This window comes from Peromyscus leucopus, chromosome 1 (genome assembly GCF_004664715.2).
Source record: "Peromyscus leucopus breed LL Stock chromosome 1, UCI_PerLeu_2.1, whole genome shotgun sequence".
Lineage (NCBI taxonomy): Eukaryota > Metazoa > Chordata > Mammalia > Rodentia > Cricetidae > Peromyscus > Peromyscus leucopus.
In genome coordinates this window covers 170046139-170064795 of record NC_051063.1, presented here as the reverse complement: position 1 = coordinate 170064795, position 18657 = coordinate 170046139, and the positions used below count along the sequence as shown (strand labels likewise).

The 18657-nt window shown below is 53.0% G+C and overlaps 2 protein-coding genes across 3 annotated transcripts in view; one reads left to right on the top strand and one right to left on the bottom strand.

Moving 5' to 3' along the window:
* Positions 1-18657, bottom strand: part of LOC114688528 (carcinoembryonic antigen-related cell adhesion molecule 1-like) — an 875221-nt gene that overhangs the window by 549731 nt on the left and 306833 nt on the right. The gene's annotated exons all lie outside the window — the stretch shown is intronic.
* The window catches only part of Megf8 (multiple EGF like domains 8), a 58289-nt gene continuing 39698 nt past the window's right edge, over positions 67-18657 (top strand). For both annotated transcript variants that reach the window (XM_028860008.2, XM_028860007.2), the window contains exons 1-12: positions 67-985; positions 9258-9421; positions 10055-10261; positions 11030-11210; positions 11299-11387; positions 12589-13004; positions 13349-13494; positions 13679-13801; positions 16410-16564; positions 16831-16950; positions 17515-17659; positions 17738-17901. In XM_028860008.2, the coding sequence (XP_028715841.1) occupies positions 799-985; positions 9258-9421; positions 10055-10261; positions 11030-11210; positions 11299-11387; positions 12589-13004; positions 13349-13494; positions 13679-13801; positions 16410-16564; positions 16831-16950; positions 17515-17659; positions 17738-17901 (2097 nt within the window). In that variant the 5' untranslated portion in view covers positions 67-798. The remainder of the gene's footprint in view (positions 986-9257; positions 9422-10054; positions 10262-11029; positions 11211-11298; positions 11388-12588; positions 13005-13348; positions 13495-13678; positions 13802-16409; positions 16565-16830; positions 16951-17514; positions 17660-17737; positions 17902-18657) is intronic.

Genomic DNA, 18657 nt, shown 5'->3' with positions numbered 1-18657 from the left:
GCTGCGTAAGCGGCTGGGAACAGATGGGAGGGAAAATTTCCGGAAGTCTTCCTCGGAGAAGGGGTGGGGCTAGGCGCTCCATAGTCCTCCCGGGGCCGCTCTTACCCGCAGCTCTGCATCCTCTCGCCTCCTCCTAGCCTGGCCTCCTCGCAGAGGCTGCACGGCTCCCGCCCCCTTGCCCTCTCAGCGGGTCTCCACTCCACCCCCCCCAGGCCTCTCTGGCCCGGGAGTCCCCAAGTCTCTCTGATCTAGCCCATCCGGCTCCGTAGGGAGGCTCGGGTGGGTAAGCAGAAGAGTGAGCCCAAGGGATCCGGACCGGGACCCTGAAGGCAGGCCCCGCCCCCGCCTGGAGGGGTCGCCCCGGGAGTCTCCGGGCCAGGCGGGTCCCGGGCCCGCACCCGCTATGGAGGACCCTGCTGGGCTATAGAGCACGTCGCCTCACTGTCTATACGGTCTGTTTTGGTCTTGCAGCAGCCTGAGTCCAATTGTTGGACACCGTTTATGGGGTCGGCCCCCCTATGGGGGCTCGTGACTCTAAGGGACCCCTACGGTCCCTAGGGGTCGGCTCTATCCACAACGACTCCGTGCCCAAGGCCTTCCGTGGATCTATAGGGCCGGCACCTCGGCTTCAAGAGCCCATCCACAGCGGCCCTTTCCTTGGCCCGGACTGCATCGCCGGTACATCCCTGGTCTACAAGACCATGCTACACCTATAAAGGTTGCATCTGCAGGGCTGCACTCCCATAGAGGGTCCTCTCCGGGTCTTCACCGCCCTCCCGTCCCCGGCGGGAGGCGGCGATGGCCTTGGGCCGAGCTCTGGCCGTGGCCCTGGCACTGGCCTTGGCGGTGCCAGGGCCGCTGTCCCTTAGGGTCCTGGCGGGTGACTGCAAGGGGCAGCGGCAGGTGCTACGGGAGGCTCCAGGCGTCGTGACGGATGGTGCAGGCAACTACAGCGTCAATGGCAACTGCGAGTGGCTTATCGAGGGTGAGTGGGGCCGTGTGGGTCACTCACTCGTTTGCTAGTTCATTCATCTGCGCGTTCATTCACTCAGCACGTTCCTAGAGCCCAGCTCCCTTCCAGGACCTTTGCTGTAAAATGTTGAACGCACAGGGTTGCAGCCAACCTGGGCCCTAACGCTGATAGGAGGGACTGTGTGAAGAGTCAGATTGACAGTTACAAACCAGGAGTATTAGAGCGGGGTATTTTTCCTCACTTGAAAAACTTGGACTCTTAAGTCCTCAGGGTCTAGGCTCTATTTCACACTACTTTTGTGACTTTGGACAGATTAATATTGAAAGTTCAGTTTCCTTTACTCCAAGTGGGCATAACATTAGTACTTACCTCTTAAATGAAATGAAAAGGAGTCAGTTATTTAACACGCCCGATGTCAGGGTTCTCTAGAGAAAGAGAACTTACAGAGTGAATCTGTATAGAAATAGAGTTTATTAGAATGGCTTACAGGCTGTGGTCCAGCTAGTCCAACAATGGCTGTGTACCAACAAAAGGTCCAAGGACCCTGTCACTGTACAGTCCATGAGGCTGATGTCTCGGCTGGTCTTTAGTGTATGCAAGAATCCTGTGGGCTCTAATGCCAGGGAAGGAATGGATTTGCTAGTGAAAGCTAGAGCAAGCAGGCAAAGAGAGCAAGCTTCCTTCTCCCGTGACCTCTCTATAGGCTGCCAGCAGAATGGGTGGTCCAGATTGAAGGTGGATCTTCCCACCTCAAAAGATCTGGATTAAAAGTGGGTCTTCACACTTCAAATGGTTTAATTAAGAAAAAAAAATCCCTTACAGGTGTGCCCAGCCATTTGGGTTTTAGTTAGTTCCAGATATAGTCAAGTTGACAACCAAGAACAGCCATCACACAGAGTAAATGCCATTAGGGTTATTGTTGTGTTTGAATACTTCAATAAAACCATCTTTTCAGTCATAATCAGAGATTATATATGCCTCCATGACATGGCCGAAGACCAGAAACCTTCTCCCCAGCAATCCTGTGAGGGAGACCAACATATTAACAGTTGACATACCAGAATGCTCCCCTGAGAGAGCCCAGAGGAAGTCCATGAGCTGGGAGTGACCGCAGAGAAGCATTCTGGAAGAGATGTCAGAGCTGAGACCTAAGGGATCTATGTCTATCAGCCAGGAAGTGAGAGGAAGAACATTCTAGAAAGAAGAAACAGCCTGTACAAAGGCCTCTGCCCTGTTCTGATGGGCTTTCAGGGAGTGGGGAGGCCCAGGGAAGACATCTGTCTCAGGGGTCTGGTTGATACAAGGGCATGGATGGGAGGGAACAGGAGTGTGGGATGCTTTTGAACAAGTGTGCGTCCTAAAATCTAGTATGCTAAAAACAGGTCCAAGAAGAAGCCAGGGCTGGTGGCAGAGGCAGGGGGCGGGGGCTTGTGAGTTTGAGGCCAGCCTGGGCTACAGATTGAAAATCTTTTTTTTAAAACAATTTATTTATTTTTATTTTCTGTGTAAGAGTGTTTTTGCCTGCATGTATGTCTGTGCACTTTGTGTGTGCCTGGTGCTAAAGGAGGCCAGAAGAGGACGTCAGATCCACTGGGACTGGAGTTACAGATGGTTGTGAACTACTGTGTGGGTGCTGGGAACTGAACCCTGGTCCTCTGAAATCATCTTTCTAGGCTGCAGACAGAATCTTAAGTATTCCAGGTAGCTTGAACTGGATGGATATGTAGTTGAGGCTGGCCTTGAACTCATCTTCCTGCCTCTACCTCCCTAACTCTGGGATTCAAGGTGTGCACCACCATGCTTTATGTGGTACTTTGGGCTTGACCCCAGGCTTTCATGCGTGCTAAGCAAGCACTCTGCTAACTGAGCTACACCCCTAGCCTGAGGCCCTGTCATCACCTCCTCTTTCCTCTTCTCCTCCACACGTGCACGAGCGTGCAGGTCTGGATAACATGTGCGTTGCTTGAATTTTAAAAGGTCTTTAAATAAAAAACCCAGAACCAGATATTGGGGTAAATGCTGAAAGATCAGAGAGACAAAGGAACAAGTCACGGCCACGTCTTACCTTCCCAACTCCACGAATCCTCTGTGGAAAGCCTCTGAGTCCTCACCTGAAAGGCTCCAGCCGAAAAAGCTTCTAGCTGAAAGGGATGCGTCTGCTGGGGGTCAGAGGGCAACCTCTTGTATCAGTCCTTGCCCCCATCTTGTTTGAGGCAGGGTTTCTTGTTCACTGTTGCCTGCCTGGCCCAGGAGCTTCTGGGCATTCTCTTATTTTGCTCCCCGTCTCACTGTAAGTGTGCTGGCGTTGCAGGCATGCACCCCTGCATCCAGCTTGATGTAGATTCTGAGGATCTGGACTTTGGTCTTTTATCGCCTGAGACATCTCCTCAGCTTTGCGGGTTTGGTTTTGTTAACAGGCTCTCATTGTATAGCTCAGGCTGGTCTGGAGTTGGGCATGGAGGGATGGGCATGTCTGTCAGCACCCAAGGAGGCAGTGTTCAGGACTGAGGTCATGGTGGGAACTGGGAGTTTAGTGATTGGGCCTAGGGGAAGGACAGGAATCTGCTGGAAGGTACATAGGAACGGCCACGCACAGGAGTGAACTGGGGAATAAAAGTGACCAGCCTCTCTGAAGACACGAGGGAGGTGAGTATGTCTTAGGATCTATGTCTAGGTTTGTCTGGTATGTCTGTACAGTAGACTGGGAGTTGAGAAGGAGCCAGAGCTGGTTCTTGAATATTACATTGGCAGTTTGGGCATTTCCATGGGGATGCCAGAGAGCTACTGAATGGTTTAGAGCAGGCATTTTTGTTAGCTCTAGCCTGGGTAGAGGAGGACAGACTAGAGGTTTGGTATGTGGAAACAACAGAGTTCTGAAGTAGGGCAGAGGCTAAAGGGGTTGAGGTGTGAACCCTGCTGGGAGATGTTTGTGAATTTTCCCTTGTGAGATGGGAGCTAACTGGTTGAATGTGGGGTGTGGGAGGCTTCAGACACCCCTAAGAACCAGCATCTTAGGTAAGAATGTTGGTGTAAGCGTGTAATCCAAGTACTTGAGAGGCTGAGGCGGGGACATCCCAAGTTAGAGACTAGCCTGGGCTAGATAGTAGACCCCAGAAGTCTAAGTGGATTGGTTGCTTATTGTTTGTAGCCCAAGAGGGCATGAACTGAGAATTCTCCTACCTCAGCCTCCCTAGTGCTGGGATTGATTGTAGGAGTATGCACCATGCCCAGCATACCCACTTTTTTTTCTTTTTTCAGAGCAGAGGACCAAATCCAGAGCCTTGCGCTTGCTAGGCAAGCGCTCTACCACTAAGCTAAATTCCCAAACCCTCTCATACCCACTTCTTATACCATGATTGTATTTTGTCTGGTCTCAGACTTCCCAGCATCCTCTGGAGTAAGAGCATCGGGCTTCCACCAGGGGCAGGGCAGGAGGTGGGGTTTGGGATCAGATTTCTTTCTGGAATAGTGTCTGGTAGAAACCAGAGACCTTGAGCTTTGGGAGGGAGGCAGAAGGTGAGCCATCCTCCAACTGGCTCTTGATAAGCTGGTACTTGGTTTGGGTCCCAGATGGAACAGGGTGTTTGGTGAAGGCTGGTGAGATTCTGGGAGATCTGGATTCTTGGTTCTGCTGAATGGTTCTTGTGCAATTTCCAAACCCTGGTAGGAATCTGTATGTTATTTCCCTGGGCTCTGGTCAGGAATCTGTATGTGGTATCAAAGCCAGAGAGAGTGGTCAGCTTCTCTGTTTGTCTGTCTGTCTGTCTTTCTTTCCTCCTTGTCCTCCTCCTCCTCTTCTTCTTTTTTTTTTTTGGGGGGGGGTTTGGTTTTTCAAGACAGGTTTTCTCTGTGTATCCCTGGCTATCCTGGAACTCATCTGTAGACCAGGCTGGCCTTGAACTCACTGAGATCCCCCTGCCTCTGCCTCCTGAGTGCTGAGATTAAAAGTGTGTGCCACTGCTGCCTGGCTTGGTCTTTTGTTTTTTGAGATAGGGTCTCACGTAGCTCAGGCTGGTCTTGAACATGCCATTGATGACCCTAATTCTGTTTCCCTAATGTTAGGATTATGGAGATGCCTCACTACACCTGGCTTTGTAGTGGTGTGTGTGTGTGTGTGTGTGTGTGTGTGTGTGTGTGTGTGTGTGTGTGTTTTGTTTGTTTGTTAATTTATTTTAGGTTTATTTTGTATGTTTGAGTATTTCACCTGCGTGTATATATGCATAACATGTGTGTGTCTGGTGCCCAAGGTCAGAAGAGGGTGTCAGATCTCTGAAGCTGATGATTGTGAGCCCCCAGGTGGGGGCTGGGAATTGAACTTGTTGCTCTGAGCTACAAGTTTTCTAAGCTGATGAGCTATCTCTCTAGTCCAGACTTTTTTAATTTCTTTTAGTTTTTGAGATTACAATTGTGTTTCCCTGTTCCCTTTCCTCCTTCCAAACTCCCATACACTCTCCTTGCTCTTGTTCAAATTCATGGCCCCTTTTAAAAAATTAATTGTTATTATATACATATATGTATATAAATGTCTATTGCTCAATACATAAATACAACCTGCTTAGTCTGTATGATTTGGCTTTTGTTTTGTTTTTTATTTGCTTCTGAGGCAAGCTCTTGTTGTGTTGTGTTGCCCAGGATGGCCTTGAACATAGTCTTTTCACTCCTGCCTAACCAGTGATAGAATTACCTGTGTCACCATGCTTTTTTGTGTCTCTTCATTCTCTCTTCCAGCAACTGCTCAACCCTTGCTCAGTGCCAGCCCTTGTGCCAAGGCAGTCTTTGGGAAGAAATCAGGCTTGGGCCCAGGTCCTGTCCTGTGGTCCTCCTAGACTTCGTGGGGGCGGGGGATAGTCCTAGACACAGATAGTGCTGACACAGAAGATTGAAAGTTATCCTGGAGTGTGTGACTCGCAGAGAGAGGCTCCTAACTCAGCCCTGAACCATCACGGCAGGCTTCCTGGAGGAGGCCTCCAAACAGAAAGCAGCTTGTGCAGAGGCCCAGATCCCCCTGGAGCTGGCATTCCAGACGTGATTCACTATGCCTGACCGCTCTAGTGACATTATGAGAGATGAGGTCAAGTTCCAAGTACCGGGTCAAGGGGCTGGCTTTTCTGCTCGGCTCAACCGTGAAAGCCTTTTGAGCAGAGGAGGGCCAGGGCCACGTGTCAAGTTGGGAAGAACCATTAGAGACCGTGTTGGGGCGAGGCCCCAGGCTGCATGTGGAAGGAGGCTGTGTTAGTGACTCTGGGAGAAGGACAATGACAAGGACAGTGGCTGAGCAGGGCTCATTACTGAGCATCCGGGCTCTGGCCTGGCAAATTATAGTCATCTTGTTGAGAGTTCATACCAGCCTTGGTGGGTGTGGAGAATTATTCCCATTTCATGGGAAGGAAGCTAAGGCTCAGAAGACCCATAAAACCGAGGCAGGATAGGTAGGTAAGAGATAGAGAGGGCATGAGAAAAGAGCACCCTCATCCTTCCAGGGTTCTGTGTTGTTTCTGAGATGGTCTAGTCATGCAGTTCTGCAGTCCTGGAACCATGACCCTCTTACCTCAGACTCCAGAGTGCTGGGATATAGGCAAAGATTCCTTAAACCTGAGATCCTCCTAAGTACTGGGGCTGCAGGTGTGGGCAGCTAGCTAAGCCCGGGTTTGTGTGGTTGGGAGCCCAGGGCTTTGTGCACACTAGGCAAGCACTCTACCAACTGAGTCACATCTCTAGCTCCCCAACTCTATCTCTTTTAAGGAGCTGTGTGCTTTCCAGCTTCTTGGCCTGTACTCATGCTGTTTCTGCTAGAAACAGCCTCCTGCCCCAGCCCCTCACTGGGGGATTCTAGGCAGGGGCTCCACCACTGAGCCACACCCCCCAGCCCCTCACTGGGGGATTCTAGGCAGGGGCTCTACCACTGAGCCATACCCCAGCCCCTCACAGAGGGATTCTAGGCAGGGGCTCTACCACTGAGCCACACCCCAGCCCCTCACTGGGGGATTCTAGGCAGGGGCTCTACCACTGAGCCACACCCCAGCCCCTCACTGGGGGATTCTAGGCAGGGGCTCTACCACTGAGCCACACCCCAGCCCCTCACTGGGGGATTCTAGGCAGGGGCTTTACCACTGAGCCACACCCCCCAGCCCCTCACTGGGGGATTCTAGGCAGGGGCTCCACCACTGAGTCACACCCCAGCCCCTCACTGGGGATTCTAGGCAGGGGCTCTACCACTGAGCCACACCCCAGCCCCTCACTGAGGGATTCTAGGCAGGGGCTCTACCACTGAGCCACACCCCAGCCCCTCACTGGGGGATTCTAGGCAGGGGCTCTACCACTGAGCCACACCCCAGCCCCTCACTGGGGGATTCTAGGCAGGGGCTCTACCACTGAGCCACACCCCAGCCCCTCACTGGGGATTCTAGGCAGGGGCTCCACCACTGAGCCACACCCCCCAGCCCCTCACTGGGGGATTCTAGGCAGGGGCTCTACCACTGAGCCACACCCCAGCCCCTCACTGGGGATTCTAGGCAGGGGCTCCACCACTGAGCCACACCCCAGCCCCTCACTGGGGGATTCTAGGCAGGGGCTCTACCACTGAGCCACACCCCAGCCCCTCACTGGGGGATTCTAGGCAGGGGCTCTACCACTGAGCCACACCCCCAGCCCCTCACTGGGGGATTCTAGGCAGGGGCTTTACCACTGAGCCACACCCCAGCCCCTCACTGGGGGATTCTAGGCAGGGGCTCTACCACTGAGCCACACCCCAGCCCCTCACTGGGGCATTCTAGGCAGGTTCTACAGCAGAGCTGCTCCCTTGGCTCACCTTTGGTCATTTGTATTCCCACTTTGGTCAGATTTCCGAAGAGGTCCTTTCAGAATTGCCCTTTCATGTTGGCTGTCAGTTGGAACACATAGTGGCTTTTCCTTGTTCTGGCTTTTCATGAATAGCAGCTGTGTTCAGAGAGGGAGCTAGCTGTCTAGGATGCCGAAGCGAATTGTGGATTGTGGAAGGCCTCTTAGTTTCAGGAACCCTAGACAATCACTTCTGCTTTTTATTGGCCAGGCAAGTCACTGAGGCCCTTCCTGGGTACAAGGGGCAGGGGATTTAGTGCTCACTTAAATATCCCCAAGACAGGATTTCTCTGTGTCGCCTTGGCTGTCCTGGAACTTGCTCTGTAGACCAGGCTGGCCTCAAACTCAGGAATCCGCCTGCCTCTGGTTCTGAATGCTGGGATTAAAGGCATGAGCCACCACTGCCCAGCTTTAAAAATATATATGGTTTAACAAGACCTGTACAATTTCAAGCCAGCATTCCCGTTTAAGTTTGGGAAGCATGAGAGAGAGAGAGAGAGAGAGAGAGAGAGAGAGAGAGAGAGAGAGAGGAATGTGGTGGCACACATCTGTAATCCTAGCACCTGGAAACTGAGGCTTGAAGCCAGCCTATGATACAGGAAACACTGTCTCTAGGAGGAAAAAAAAAGTTTGCTTTTTTCAGTACAGGGGATGGAACCTGGGGTCTCAGACATTGGACAGTGCTCTACCACTGAGCTACATCCCCAACCCTGGCCTAAAGATCTTGCCAGGTAGGGTGGTGCACATCTTTAATCCCAGCACTGAGGAGGCAGAAGCAGGTGGATCTCTGAGTTCACGGCCAGCCTGGTCTACAGAGTGAGATCCAGGACAGCCAGGACTACACAGAGAAAAACCCTGCCTCAACAACAACAACAACAAAGAAAAAAAAAAAAAAAAGATCTTGGCTCCACCACAGTATCACTAGATCTGTATGTTACAGGTGAGAAGACAGCCCTGGAAGGCAGGTGGTTTGCCCAAGGTCATACAGCTAGTAGCTGTTCAGGGGCAGAGCCCAGATTTGAGGACTGGCTCTATAGTTTTCTTGTGTGCATATAGAACCAAAGTAAGCAGAGACAGAGTCCGTGCAGATGGGGGCCCTGGGGTGCTTTAAGATGAGTTCTTTGTTCATGGGGAGGAGACAGGATTCTCTTGACATACCCTGCCTAGGGCCTGGCCTGGCCTCCAGACCACTGCACGGTGCTGTGGCTGAGAAGGGCCTTGTGAGTTTCTACAAATTAACTGATGGTGGCCATCCAGGCCAAAAACAGAGCTCAGGATGTTGTTCCTCTGAGCTCCTGTCCTCTGCCTGCCCAGCGGTGTGAGGCAGGAGCTGCTTGGAGCCCTCACATTGCCCAGAACAAGGTGTGGAGGTGTCCGTGGGTCGGCTGCATGGGTTCTTGCAGAGAAGGGTCACGTCGGAACCTGGCCCCCTGTGCTTGTTTGCCAGCCCCGAGCCCTCAGCACCGAATCCTGCTGGACTTCCTTTTCCTGGACACGGAGTGCACGTATGACTACCTGTTTGTGTATGACGGTGATTCGCCCCAGGGCCCGCTGCTTGCTAGTCTGAGTGGGAGCACGAGACCCCCACCCATTGAGGCTTCCTCAGGCAAGGTTAGTAGTGACGGGGGTATGGGACCATGGTCACAGGATCTCTTGGGAATGTGAGGGAGAGGAGCACACACATCTAGGAAGAAATGGAAGAGATCAGAAGGGACAGAAACAGCCAGCCAGAAGAGATCAGAGAAGACACAATGGGAAGTGGAAAAAGACAGAATGCTGGGTTTGGTGGTGCATACCTATAATCCCTGTGCTCAAGAGCTGGATTGCTGAGAGTTTGAGACCAGCCTGGGCCTCATAGTGAAACCCTGACCAAGCAGCTACAACAGCCAAACAAAACCCTCCACATACACATAGAAAAGAGACAAAGGGGGTGGGGGGCTGAGGATGTAGTTCAGTGGGTAGAGTGTTTGCCTAGCATTCACAAAACCCTGGGTTTGATCCCCAGCACCCCATAAAATGAGTGTGGGGGTACACACTTGTAATGCCAGTACTGGGGAAGTGGAGGCAGAAGGATCAGAAATTTGAGGTCATTTCCGTCTATATAGTGGGTGTGAAGCCAGCCTGGGCTCCATGAGATCCTTTTTCAAACACCTAAAGGAGACCAAGAAAGGCAGTGGGTTCCTGAGGGGTGGTCCACCACCTGGATGCAGCCCACCCATTACACCCTGCCCTCCTGTCTTGTAGATGCTGCTGCACCTCTTCAGCGATGCCAACTACAACCTGCTGGGTTTCAACGCCTCCTTCCGCTTCTCCTTGTGTCCTGGGGGCTGCCAGAACCATGGCCAGTGCAAGTCACCAGGAGTGTGCCTCTGTGAGCCAGGCTGGGGAGGTCCAGACTGTGGCCTGCAGGAGTGCTCAGCCTACTGTGGTAGCCATGGCACCTGTGCCTCGGTGAGCGGTCCCCCACTGAGCCTCCCTGGGGTCCTGACCTGTGTGTCACCATACCTGCCACACCTGGCTAAGACAGGGCCTCCTTCCATCAGGACACTCCCCACCCCGCTGCTGTGGGAGCCAGCCCCCTCTCCCTCCAGGTCTTTCCCCCACATGTGATGTCAACTCTGCCCCACCTCCACCTGCTCCTCTCTCTTTGAGACCGCACTCTGGCTCTGTCCTCATCTCTAGCCAACCTTCACCTGGGGGGCAATGCCCCCTGACCTCTGTTTGGCCTTGGGTCCCTGCCATGATTTTTGTTTGATTGTTTTTGAGACAGAGTCTCATTTGGTAACCAGGCTGGCTTCAAACTCGAGATCCTCCTGCCTCAGCCTCCTGAGTTCTGGGGTTCCTGGTATATGCCACCACACCTGGCTCCCGGCCAGGACTTGTGCCCTTTCACCCCTAACCTTACATGTCAGCTCTGCACCCCCAACTTGGGATCTGTGTTGTGTTTAGAACCCTCCTTACCCTCATCCAGCCCAGACCTCACTAACATGTCCCTTTCTGTCTGTCCTTGCCTTTTCTGTGGGTCTGTCTGCTTTGGCCGACCTCTGTCTCCCTCGGGTTGTACCTTGTGTCTCCTGCTCCTTTTTCTGTGTCCCCTTGCTTGTCCTTTCTTTCTATCTGTCTCTCTTTTTCTACCCTGTCTGTCTTGGATCTGTTTCTTTCTGTATGGCCCCTGGTCCATATCTCGTTCTCTCTGCCTTTTTGTCTCCTTCCCCCCAGGCCCTGGGACCATGCCGCTGTGAGCCTGGATTTCTTGGACGAGCCTGTGACCTGCACTTGTGGGAGAACCAGGGGGCTGGCTGGTGGCACAATGTGAGTGCCGGGGACTCTGCCTTCTCTGCCCGAATCGGAGCAGCTGGTGCCTTCCTGTCCCCACCCGGGCTGCTGGCTGTCTTTGGAGGTAAGCAGATGGGGAGAGGGTGAGTTCGGAGGGTCTGGAGGCCTGTCATCCTGTGCCTGGGGTTTGAAAGCACTCATCTCATTTGCAGGCCAGGACCTTAACAAGGCCCTGGGTGACCTTGTCCTGTACAACTTCTCCACAAACACCTGGGACTCCTGGGACCTGAGTCCTGCTCCGGTACGGACCCTCCTCTGCCCTGACTGGGGGCCTGCCCACTCATGACCCCGCCACCCTGCTACCTCCATCCCCGACAGTGTGTCTAGTGGCCTGCTTCTCCCTGTTTCTGTTTTTGCTCACTCAGATTCCTCTTCTTGCCCTTCCCCTTCTGTCCATATGCTCTTGCCCCCCTTCCCTCTCCACATTTGTCCCCTCTTCTCTTTCTTCCTCTTCCCCTCTCTCTTTCCCTCAGCCTGCCTGCTTCCCTTCCTTCCCTCCATCTATTTTTTTGAGACAGGGTCTCAGACAACCCAGGGTAGCCTTGAACCCCCGATTTTTCTGCTCCTTCTCATGCTGGGATTGTAGACATGCATTAGCATACCCAGTATGTGTGTCTCTATCAATCTGCCTTTTTCCTCTGTCTGATTTCTTGGTATCCTGTTCCATCTTGGCCTCAACTCCTCTGAGGCTGTTGCTCATTCTTGCTCACTTCAGTTTCTGTCTTCCTGACTCCTCGCTCTCTCACTGGGTTTTTCTGTCACCATGTCTGTTTTTATTCTCATGTCTCATGTGTGTGCACCTTCCTTCCTTTTCTTCTTTTTCTTTCTTTTGAGACAGGGTTTCTCTGTGTAGCCCTGGCTGTCCTGGATCTCACTCTGTAGACCAGGCTGGCCTTGAACTCACAGCGATCCGCCTGCTTCTGTCTCCGAGTGCTGGGATTAAAGGTGTGCACCACCATCTCCTGACTCCTTCCTTCTTTCTTTTATTTTGTGTTAAGGGCTTAGGCTGATGTGGGTCCCAGTCTGTAGCCCAGGCTAGCCTTGAATTCACAGCAGTCTTCCTGCCTCAGCCTCCTAAGTGTGGAGATTAGAAGTGTATGCCGCCAGGCCTGGCTTCCTGTTTGCTTGTTCTTTATCTTCTCTTCTTCCCCCTCCCCCTTCACCTCCTCCCCCTACCCCTTCTCCCCCTCTTCCCACCCCCTCCTCCTCTTCTTTTTGTTTGGCTTTTTTGTTTGTCTGCTTGAAGTAGGGTCTCATGTAGCCTAGCCTGGTCTCAAATTCACTATGTGGCCCAGGCTAGCCTTGAACTCCTGATCCTCTTGCCTTTGTCACTGCCTCAGCTGTCTCCCGGTCCCTCTCTGCATGTCTGTCTGTCTTTGCATCTCTCTGCTCTGGCCCTCTCCATGTGTCACCATCTGTGTCTCCTTGTCTCTTTCCCACAGGCCGCCCGTCACTCCCATGTGGCCGTGGCCTGGGCTGGCTCCCTGGTGCTGATGGGTGGCGAACTGGCCAATGGCTTGCTCACCAATGATGTGTGGGCCTTCAGCCCCCTGGGTGGAGGCCGCTGGGAGCTTCTGGCCCCACCTGCTTCCAGCCCCTCCGGGCCCCCAGGCCTGGCGGGCCACGCGGCTGCTCTGGTGGATGACATCTGGCTGTATGTGTCTGGTGGTCGCACTCAACATGATCTCTTCTCTTCTGGCCTCTTCCGTTTCCGCCTGGACCACACCAGCAGGGGCTACTGGGAGCAGGTGATCCCGGCAGGTGGGCGGCCCCCTGCTGCCACCGGCCACTCTATGGTGTTCCACGCCTCCTCCCGTACCCTGCTGGTCCATGGTGGACACCGACCTTCCACTGCCCGGTGAGTCTCCTGTCCTACACCCCTGACCCAACACTCTGGTGACCTTGACCCTTAGAGGTTTTGCTCATTGACCAACTCCTGTACTCGTGTGTTACGTCCTCCTTTCATCCTTCATTTGTTCACTTCCTTATTCCCTCACCCTCACAGACGCTCTCTGACCTTTACTCAGGCTCTGACCGGTCGCTCCCCACACTTCCACTCATTCACCTGTTGTCCGGCTCTGGCCAGATTATGCAAGCTTTCAGACCCTGCTCAGACCTGGGTCCTGCCCATAGCGAATGTCCAGTCAGGATGGGATATGGACTGGTCATGGCCCTGAGCCCTGGCCTGTTTCTTCCCTGTAGGTTTTCTGTGCGAGTGAATTCCACTGAGCTCTTCCACGTGGATCGTCGTGTATGGACCACGCTGAAGGGCCGGGATGGGCTCCAGGGTCCACGGGAGAGAGCCTTCCACACAGCCAGTGTTCTGGGAAACTACATGGTGGTCTACGGTGAGGCGATTTCCCTGATCATGTCTGCCTGCTAGGGGCCTGAGCCCACCCTGAGCCGAGACTCAGCCTGGATGTTGCTTCCTCTCCCGAGGCTTGCCTGAGCCCACCCTGTGTTAAGACTCAGCCTGGGTGTCCCCCCCACCCCCCCAAGGCTCTCAAGCTGTGCCCTTTCCTCCTCTCCCAGGGGGCAATGTGCACACCCATTACCAGGAGGAAAAGTGCTACGAAGATGGCATCTTCTTCTACCACCTTGGCTGCCACCAGTGGGTGTCAGGGGCTGAGCTTGCCCCACCAGGAACCCCTGAGGGTTAGTGCTTCCTTTGTTTTCCTGAGGGCTTTTGAAGATCTCTCAATTTTAGCGGGAGCTGCCTCAGTCATTACCTTGGTGGGCAAGGCATCTTGTTAGAATGGCCTCTGGAGAAGCATGGACTAGGACAGGGTGGGTGACCAGGAAGCAGATGCAGGGCACTGAACTTTGGTTTTATTTCTTATTTTTAAATGTGTGTGTATGTGTGTGTATGCCTAGTGCACACGTGAAGGCCTGAGGACAACCTCAGGTATCGTCCTCAGGAATACTGTCCACCTTCTTTGAGTCAGGGTCTCTCCTTGGCATGGAGCTCACCAGCTAGGATAGTCTGGTTGACCAGTGAGCCCTAGGCCTCCTCTTGGCTCTGTGTCCACAGTGCTGGGATACAGGTGTTCTGTCACACCTGGAACTCCAGTCCTAAAGCTTGTGAGGCAAGCGCTTTACCAACCGGGCCGTCTTTCCAGCTCCAGAACCTCGGGTCTCGTTGGGTGTTTGCCAATTTGCAGCTGCCCTAAGTTGCTTCTTAAGAAGCAGTGGTCATAATGAGCAAGAGGTAGTGACAAGATGGCTGACTGCAAACAGGCATCTCCATAAAACCACGCCTTGATGTCTGCACCTTATTCTCCTCATCCACAAAATGGGCTTCTAATATGGCTGTGTGACCGGGCTGCTGTGAAAGTGAACTGAACTGATGTGTGACTCATGAATAGCACAGTGAAAGGTTCAGCACATTGTCTTCCTCCAGGGCTGTTCTTTGTCTTTTCTTCCTTCCTTCCTTCCTTCCTTCCTTCCTTCCTTCCTTCCTTCCTTCCTTCCTTCCTTCCTTCCTTCCTCCCTCCCTCCCTCCCTCCCTCCCTCCCTCCCTCCCTCCCTCCCTCCTTCCCTCCCTCTCTCTCTCTTTCTTTCGTTTTTTTTTTGAAACAAGGTTGCTCCATGTAGTTTTGGTGCCTGTCCTGGATCTCGCTCTGTAGACCAGGCTGGCCTCAACCTCACAGAGATCCACCTGGCTCTGCCTCCTGAGTGCTGGGATTAAAGACATGGACCACCATAGTTCACTTTTTATAAGCAGAAAGGGGGATTTCTTGGTTCATTTTGGGTGAAAGCATCAGGCTGGTGCTTGGTGATAGACGGCCTTGACCATTTCTCTCTGGTTCTCGGCTGGGCTCCCTTCCTTTCCCACTTGTTTTGTCTTTTTGTTTGTTTGTTTGTGTGTGTGTGTGCTTGTGTATATGGGCTAAGCCAGAGTGAGTGTGTGGAGGTTCACAACCTGCAGCAATCAGTTCTGTCCCTCCACCACGTGGGTCCCAGGGATTGAACTCAGGTTGCCAAACGTGGCGGCAGGCGCTTTTCCGAGATGGGCCCTTTTGTAGATGTCACCAGTAACAGTTGAATGGTGTGGGGTCACTTCCCGTGCTCAGAGGGGTCTGTAAGCCTGTCATTCAGGGGCTGAATTTGAGACTAGCCTGGGACTACAGATGGAGAGCCTGTCTCAGAAAAGGGGTGGGGCCAGAGAGATGGCTCAGGGGTGAAGAGCACCAGCAACACCCACATGGCAGCTCACAACTGTCCGTAACTCCAGTTCCAGGGGACCTGACGTCCTCACACAGACATGCATTCAGGCAAAACACTAATGCACATAAAAATAAATAAATCTTTAAAAAAAAAAAAAGCCCAGTGTAGTGGCACACACCTTTAATGTCTTTAATCTAAGTACTCAGGAGGCAGAGGCAGGCAGATTTCTATGAGTTCAAGGCCAACCTGGTCTACATAGCAAATAACAGGAGACCCTGTTTCAGACCCCCCTCCCCCGCTCCCCCCAAAAAAAGCTGGGCATGGCGGCACACATCTTTAATCCTAGCACTTGAGAGATTTAATTCCAACATTTGGGAGGTGGATCTCTGAGTTTGAGGCCAGCCTAATCTATAGAGCAAGTTCCAGGACAGCCAGGACTGCCCCCGTCTCAAACAAACAAACGGAAAAACAAAAACAATCAGGAAGCAAAGCAAAATAAAACTAAGATGCCCAGAAGGAGGAGACTCCCCTTTCCCAGGAGTCGAGGTCTCCCATCTGGAGCTCTGACTGGCAGATCTGAACTAAGGCCCACATCTACCAGAGGCAGGACAGCTCTGCACGGGTCTCCCGGGCTGGGGATGGGAAAGGGTGATTTTCCTCAGGACATCAGAAGTCACCAGAGAGGAGCCTAGTGCTGCTGGATGGACATGAGCAGGTGAGACCTAGGCAGCCTTCTAGGGCTCCCCATTGTGTTTTCCTGGCTCCACAAGGATGGGTGCTCATTCATTTTATGGGGAAAGAAACCAAGACCTGGCAAGGTTGAGTCTCCCACCTGAAGCCATACAACAGCTCATAGTTGACGTGTGATTTGAATCCACATCTGTTGCAAAGATCTCACTTTGTTCGAGATGATTTGAGCAGGGGCATTGGGCTTCCGAGAGAGGGGAGAACATTAGCCAGGGCAGAGCCTGGCAGGCCAGGAGAGTTTCCTTGCTAGGTAGGGCCTAAAGCAGCAATAAGCTGGTTAGGCTGAGGGGAGGGCGGGAACCAGGAAGGCAGAAGCCAGGAAAGGTCTGATTTTATGACTGTGTTCCAGGCCGAGCGGCACCTCCTAGTGGTCGTTACTCACATGTGGCAGCTGTACTTGGTGGCAGCGTCCTGCTGGTGGCAGGGGGATATAGTGGCCGGCCTCGTGGGGACTTGATGGCCTACAAGGTTCCCCCCTTCGTGTTTCAGGCACCTGCCCTGGATGTGAGCACTGGGGTGACAGGGAGAGGGTGGCCTTGGGAGGAGGGAACCTGGTCTCTACAAATGAGGGGTGAAGTGGAGAGAAAGTCCCCGGGAGAGAAGTGGGAAGAATGGGGTGCCCTGTAGTGTAGGGTTTTCCAGGGCTGAGGGCAGAATGGAGTGGGGTCCTCAGAGTGCTGAGCAGTTGGGGTTAACTGGGACAATCACAAGGAGCGAGAGTTGGCAGACAGCTCCAGGCTGGAGCATGGTCCCCTCCTGTGTCTCTGCAGTACCACTTGGACTACTGTTCCATGTATACAGACCACAGCGTCTGCTCCCGAGACCCAGAATGTAGCTGGTGTCAGGGGGCTTGCCAAGCAGCACCCCCTCCGGGGACCTCCTCAGGAGCCGTGAGTGACTACCCCAAGCCCTCTGTCCACTGTCAAGGAGGCCTGCCTTTAACTTCCCCTGTCTAAGTGGTCAGCCTTCTAAGGTCCTCATTTCCTGCCTCCTGCCAATCCAGAGCCTGGACCTCTCCTAACACCCGAGCCCCTTTGAGTTTAGGAACCTGTCCCTGGATACCTGAACCCTTGCTCTCAATTTCCTATAGACCAGTGGTTCTCAGCCTTCCTAACACTGAGACCCTTGAATTAGTTCCTCAGGTTGTGCTGACCCCCAACCATAAAATTATTTTTGTTGCTGCTTTATAACTGTAGTCTTTATAAATGTAGTTCTGAATTGTAATATAAATATCTGATATGCATGATGGTCTTAGGTGACCCCTGTAAAAGGGTCATTTGACCCCCAAAGGGTTTGCGACTCACAGTTTGAGAACCACTGCTATAGGCCAATCCTGCTCCAGTTCCCCGTTGGCTACTTTGCTGACGCTCCAGCCCAGACCACGCATCCACAGCTCATCCCAGATCCCCTGAGTTCCAAAGGACCGTATACATTGACGCTGATTTTCCTTGCAGTGTCCGGCGGCCAGCTGCCTGGGCCTAGGCCGCCTCCTAAGTGACTGCCAAGCATGCCTGGCCTTCAGTAGCCCCGCAGCTCCTCCCCGCGGACCTGGTGCCCTAGGTTGGTGTGTGCACAATGAGAGCTGCCTTCCTAGGCCTGGTGAGTACCGAGCAGCAGCGGGGGAGGGGTCCAGACTTCCCACTGACCCTCCAGCTTCCCACACTCCTGTCCTCTCAGAGCAGGCCCGCTGCCGAGGGGAGCAGATCTCGGGCACCGTGGGCTGGTGGGGGCCAGCGCCTGTCTTCGTTACGTCCCTGGAGGCCTGCGTCACCCAGAGCTTCCTGCCTGGCCTGCACCTGCTCACCTTCCAGCAGCCACCCAACGCCTCTCAGCCTGACAAGGTGGGGGCCAGATGGACCTGGGGATGGAGTTGACCTAGGGTTGCTTCTTTTCAAATGAGTCTTTCTGGGGGGCAGTCCTGAGGATGGAACCCAGGGCTTTGTGTAGGCTAAATGTTCATGCCACCATGAGCCACATCCTGGGCCTCTCTGGCATTCTCCAGGCAAGTGCTCAGCTGCTGAGTTAGAGTCACAGATTTTTTTTTTTTACTTTTTATTTTGACACAGGGTTTCCTTAAGTTGCCCAGGCTGGCCTGGAACTCACTCTGTTCCTAACAGACCTTGCGTTTATCTTTCTCCCTAGCTCTCCTGTAGGTGAAAGGGCAATACTGTGCCATGAGGCCCTACAATTTTTTTTTTTGGTATGAGTGTCCTGTCTGCGTGTGTGCCAGAAAGAAGGCATCAAATCCCACTATAGAAGGTTGTGATCCACCATGTGGGTGCTGGGAATTGAACTCAGGACCTCTGGAAGAGCAGTCAGTGCTCTTCACCTCTGTGCCATCTCTGCAGCTCAATTTTTTTTTTATTTGAGTAAAATAACACATAAAATTTACCATAATAACTTAGTACATTCAAAAGATTGTAGAAGAAGCTGGGCATGGTGGTGTACACCTTTAATCCCAGTACTTAGCAGTCAGAGGCAGGTGGAGCTCTGTGCGTTTGAGTCCAGCCTGGTCTACAGAGTGAGTTCTAAGATACCCAGAGCTATGTAGAGAAAGCTTGTTTCACACAAACAAACAAACAAACAAACAAACAAAC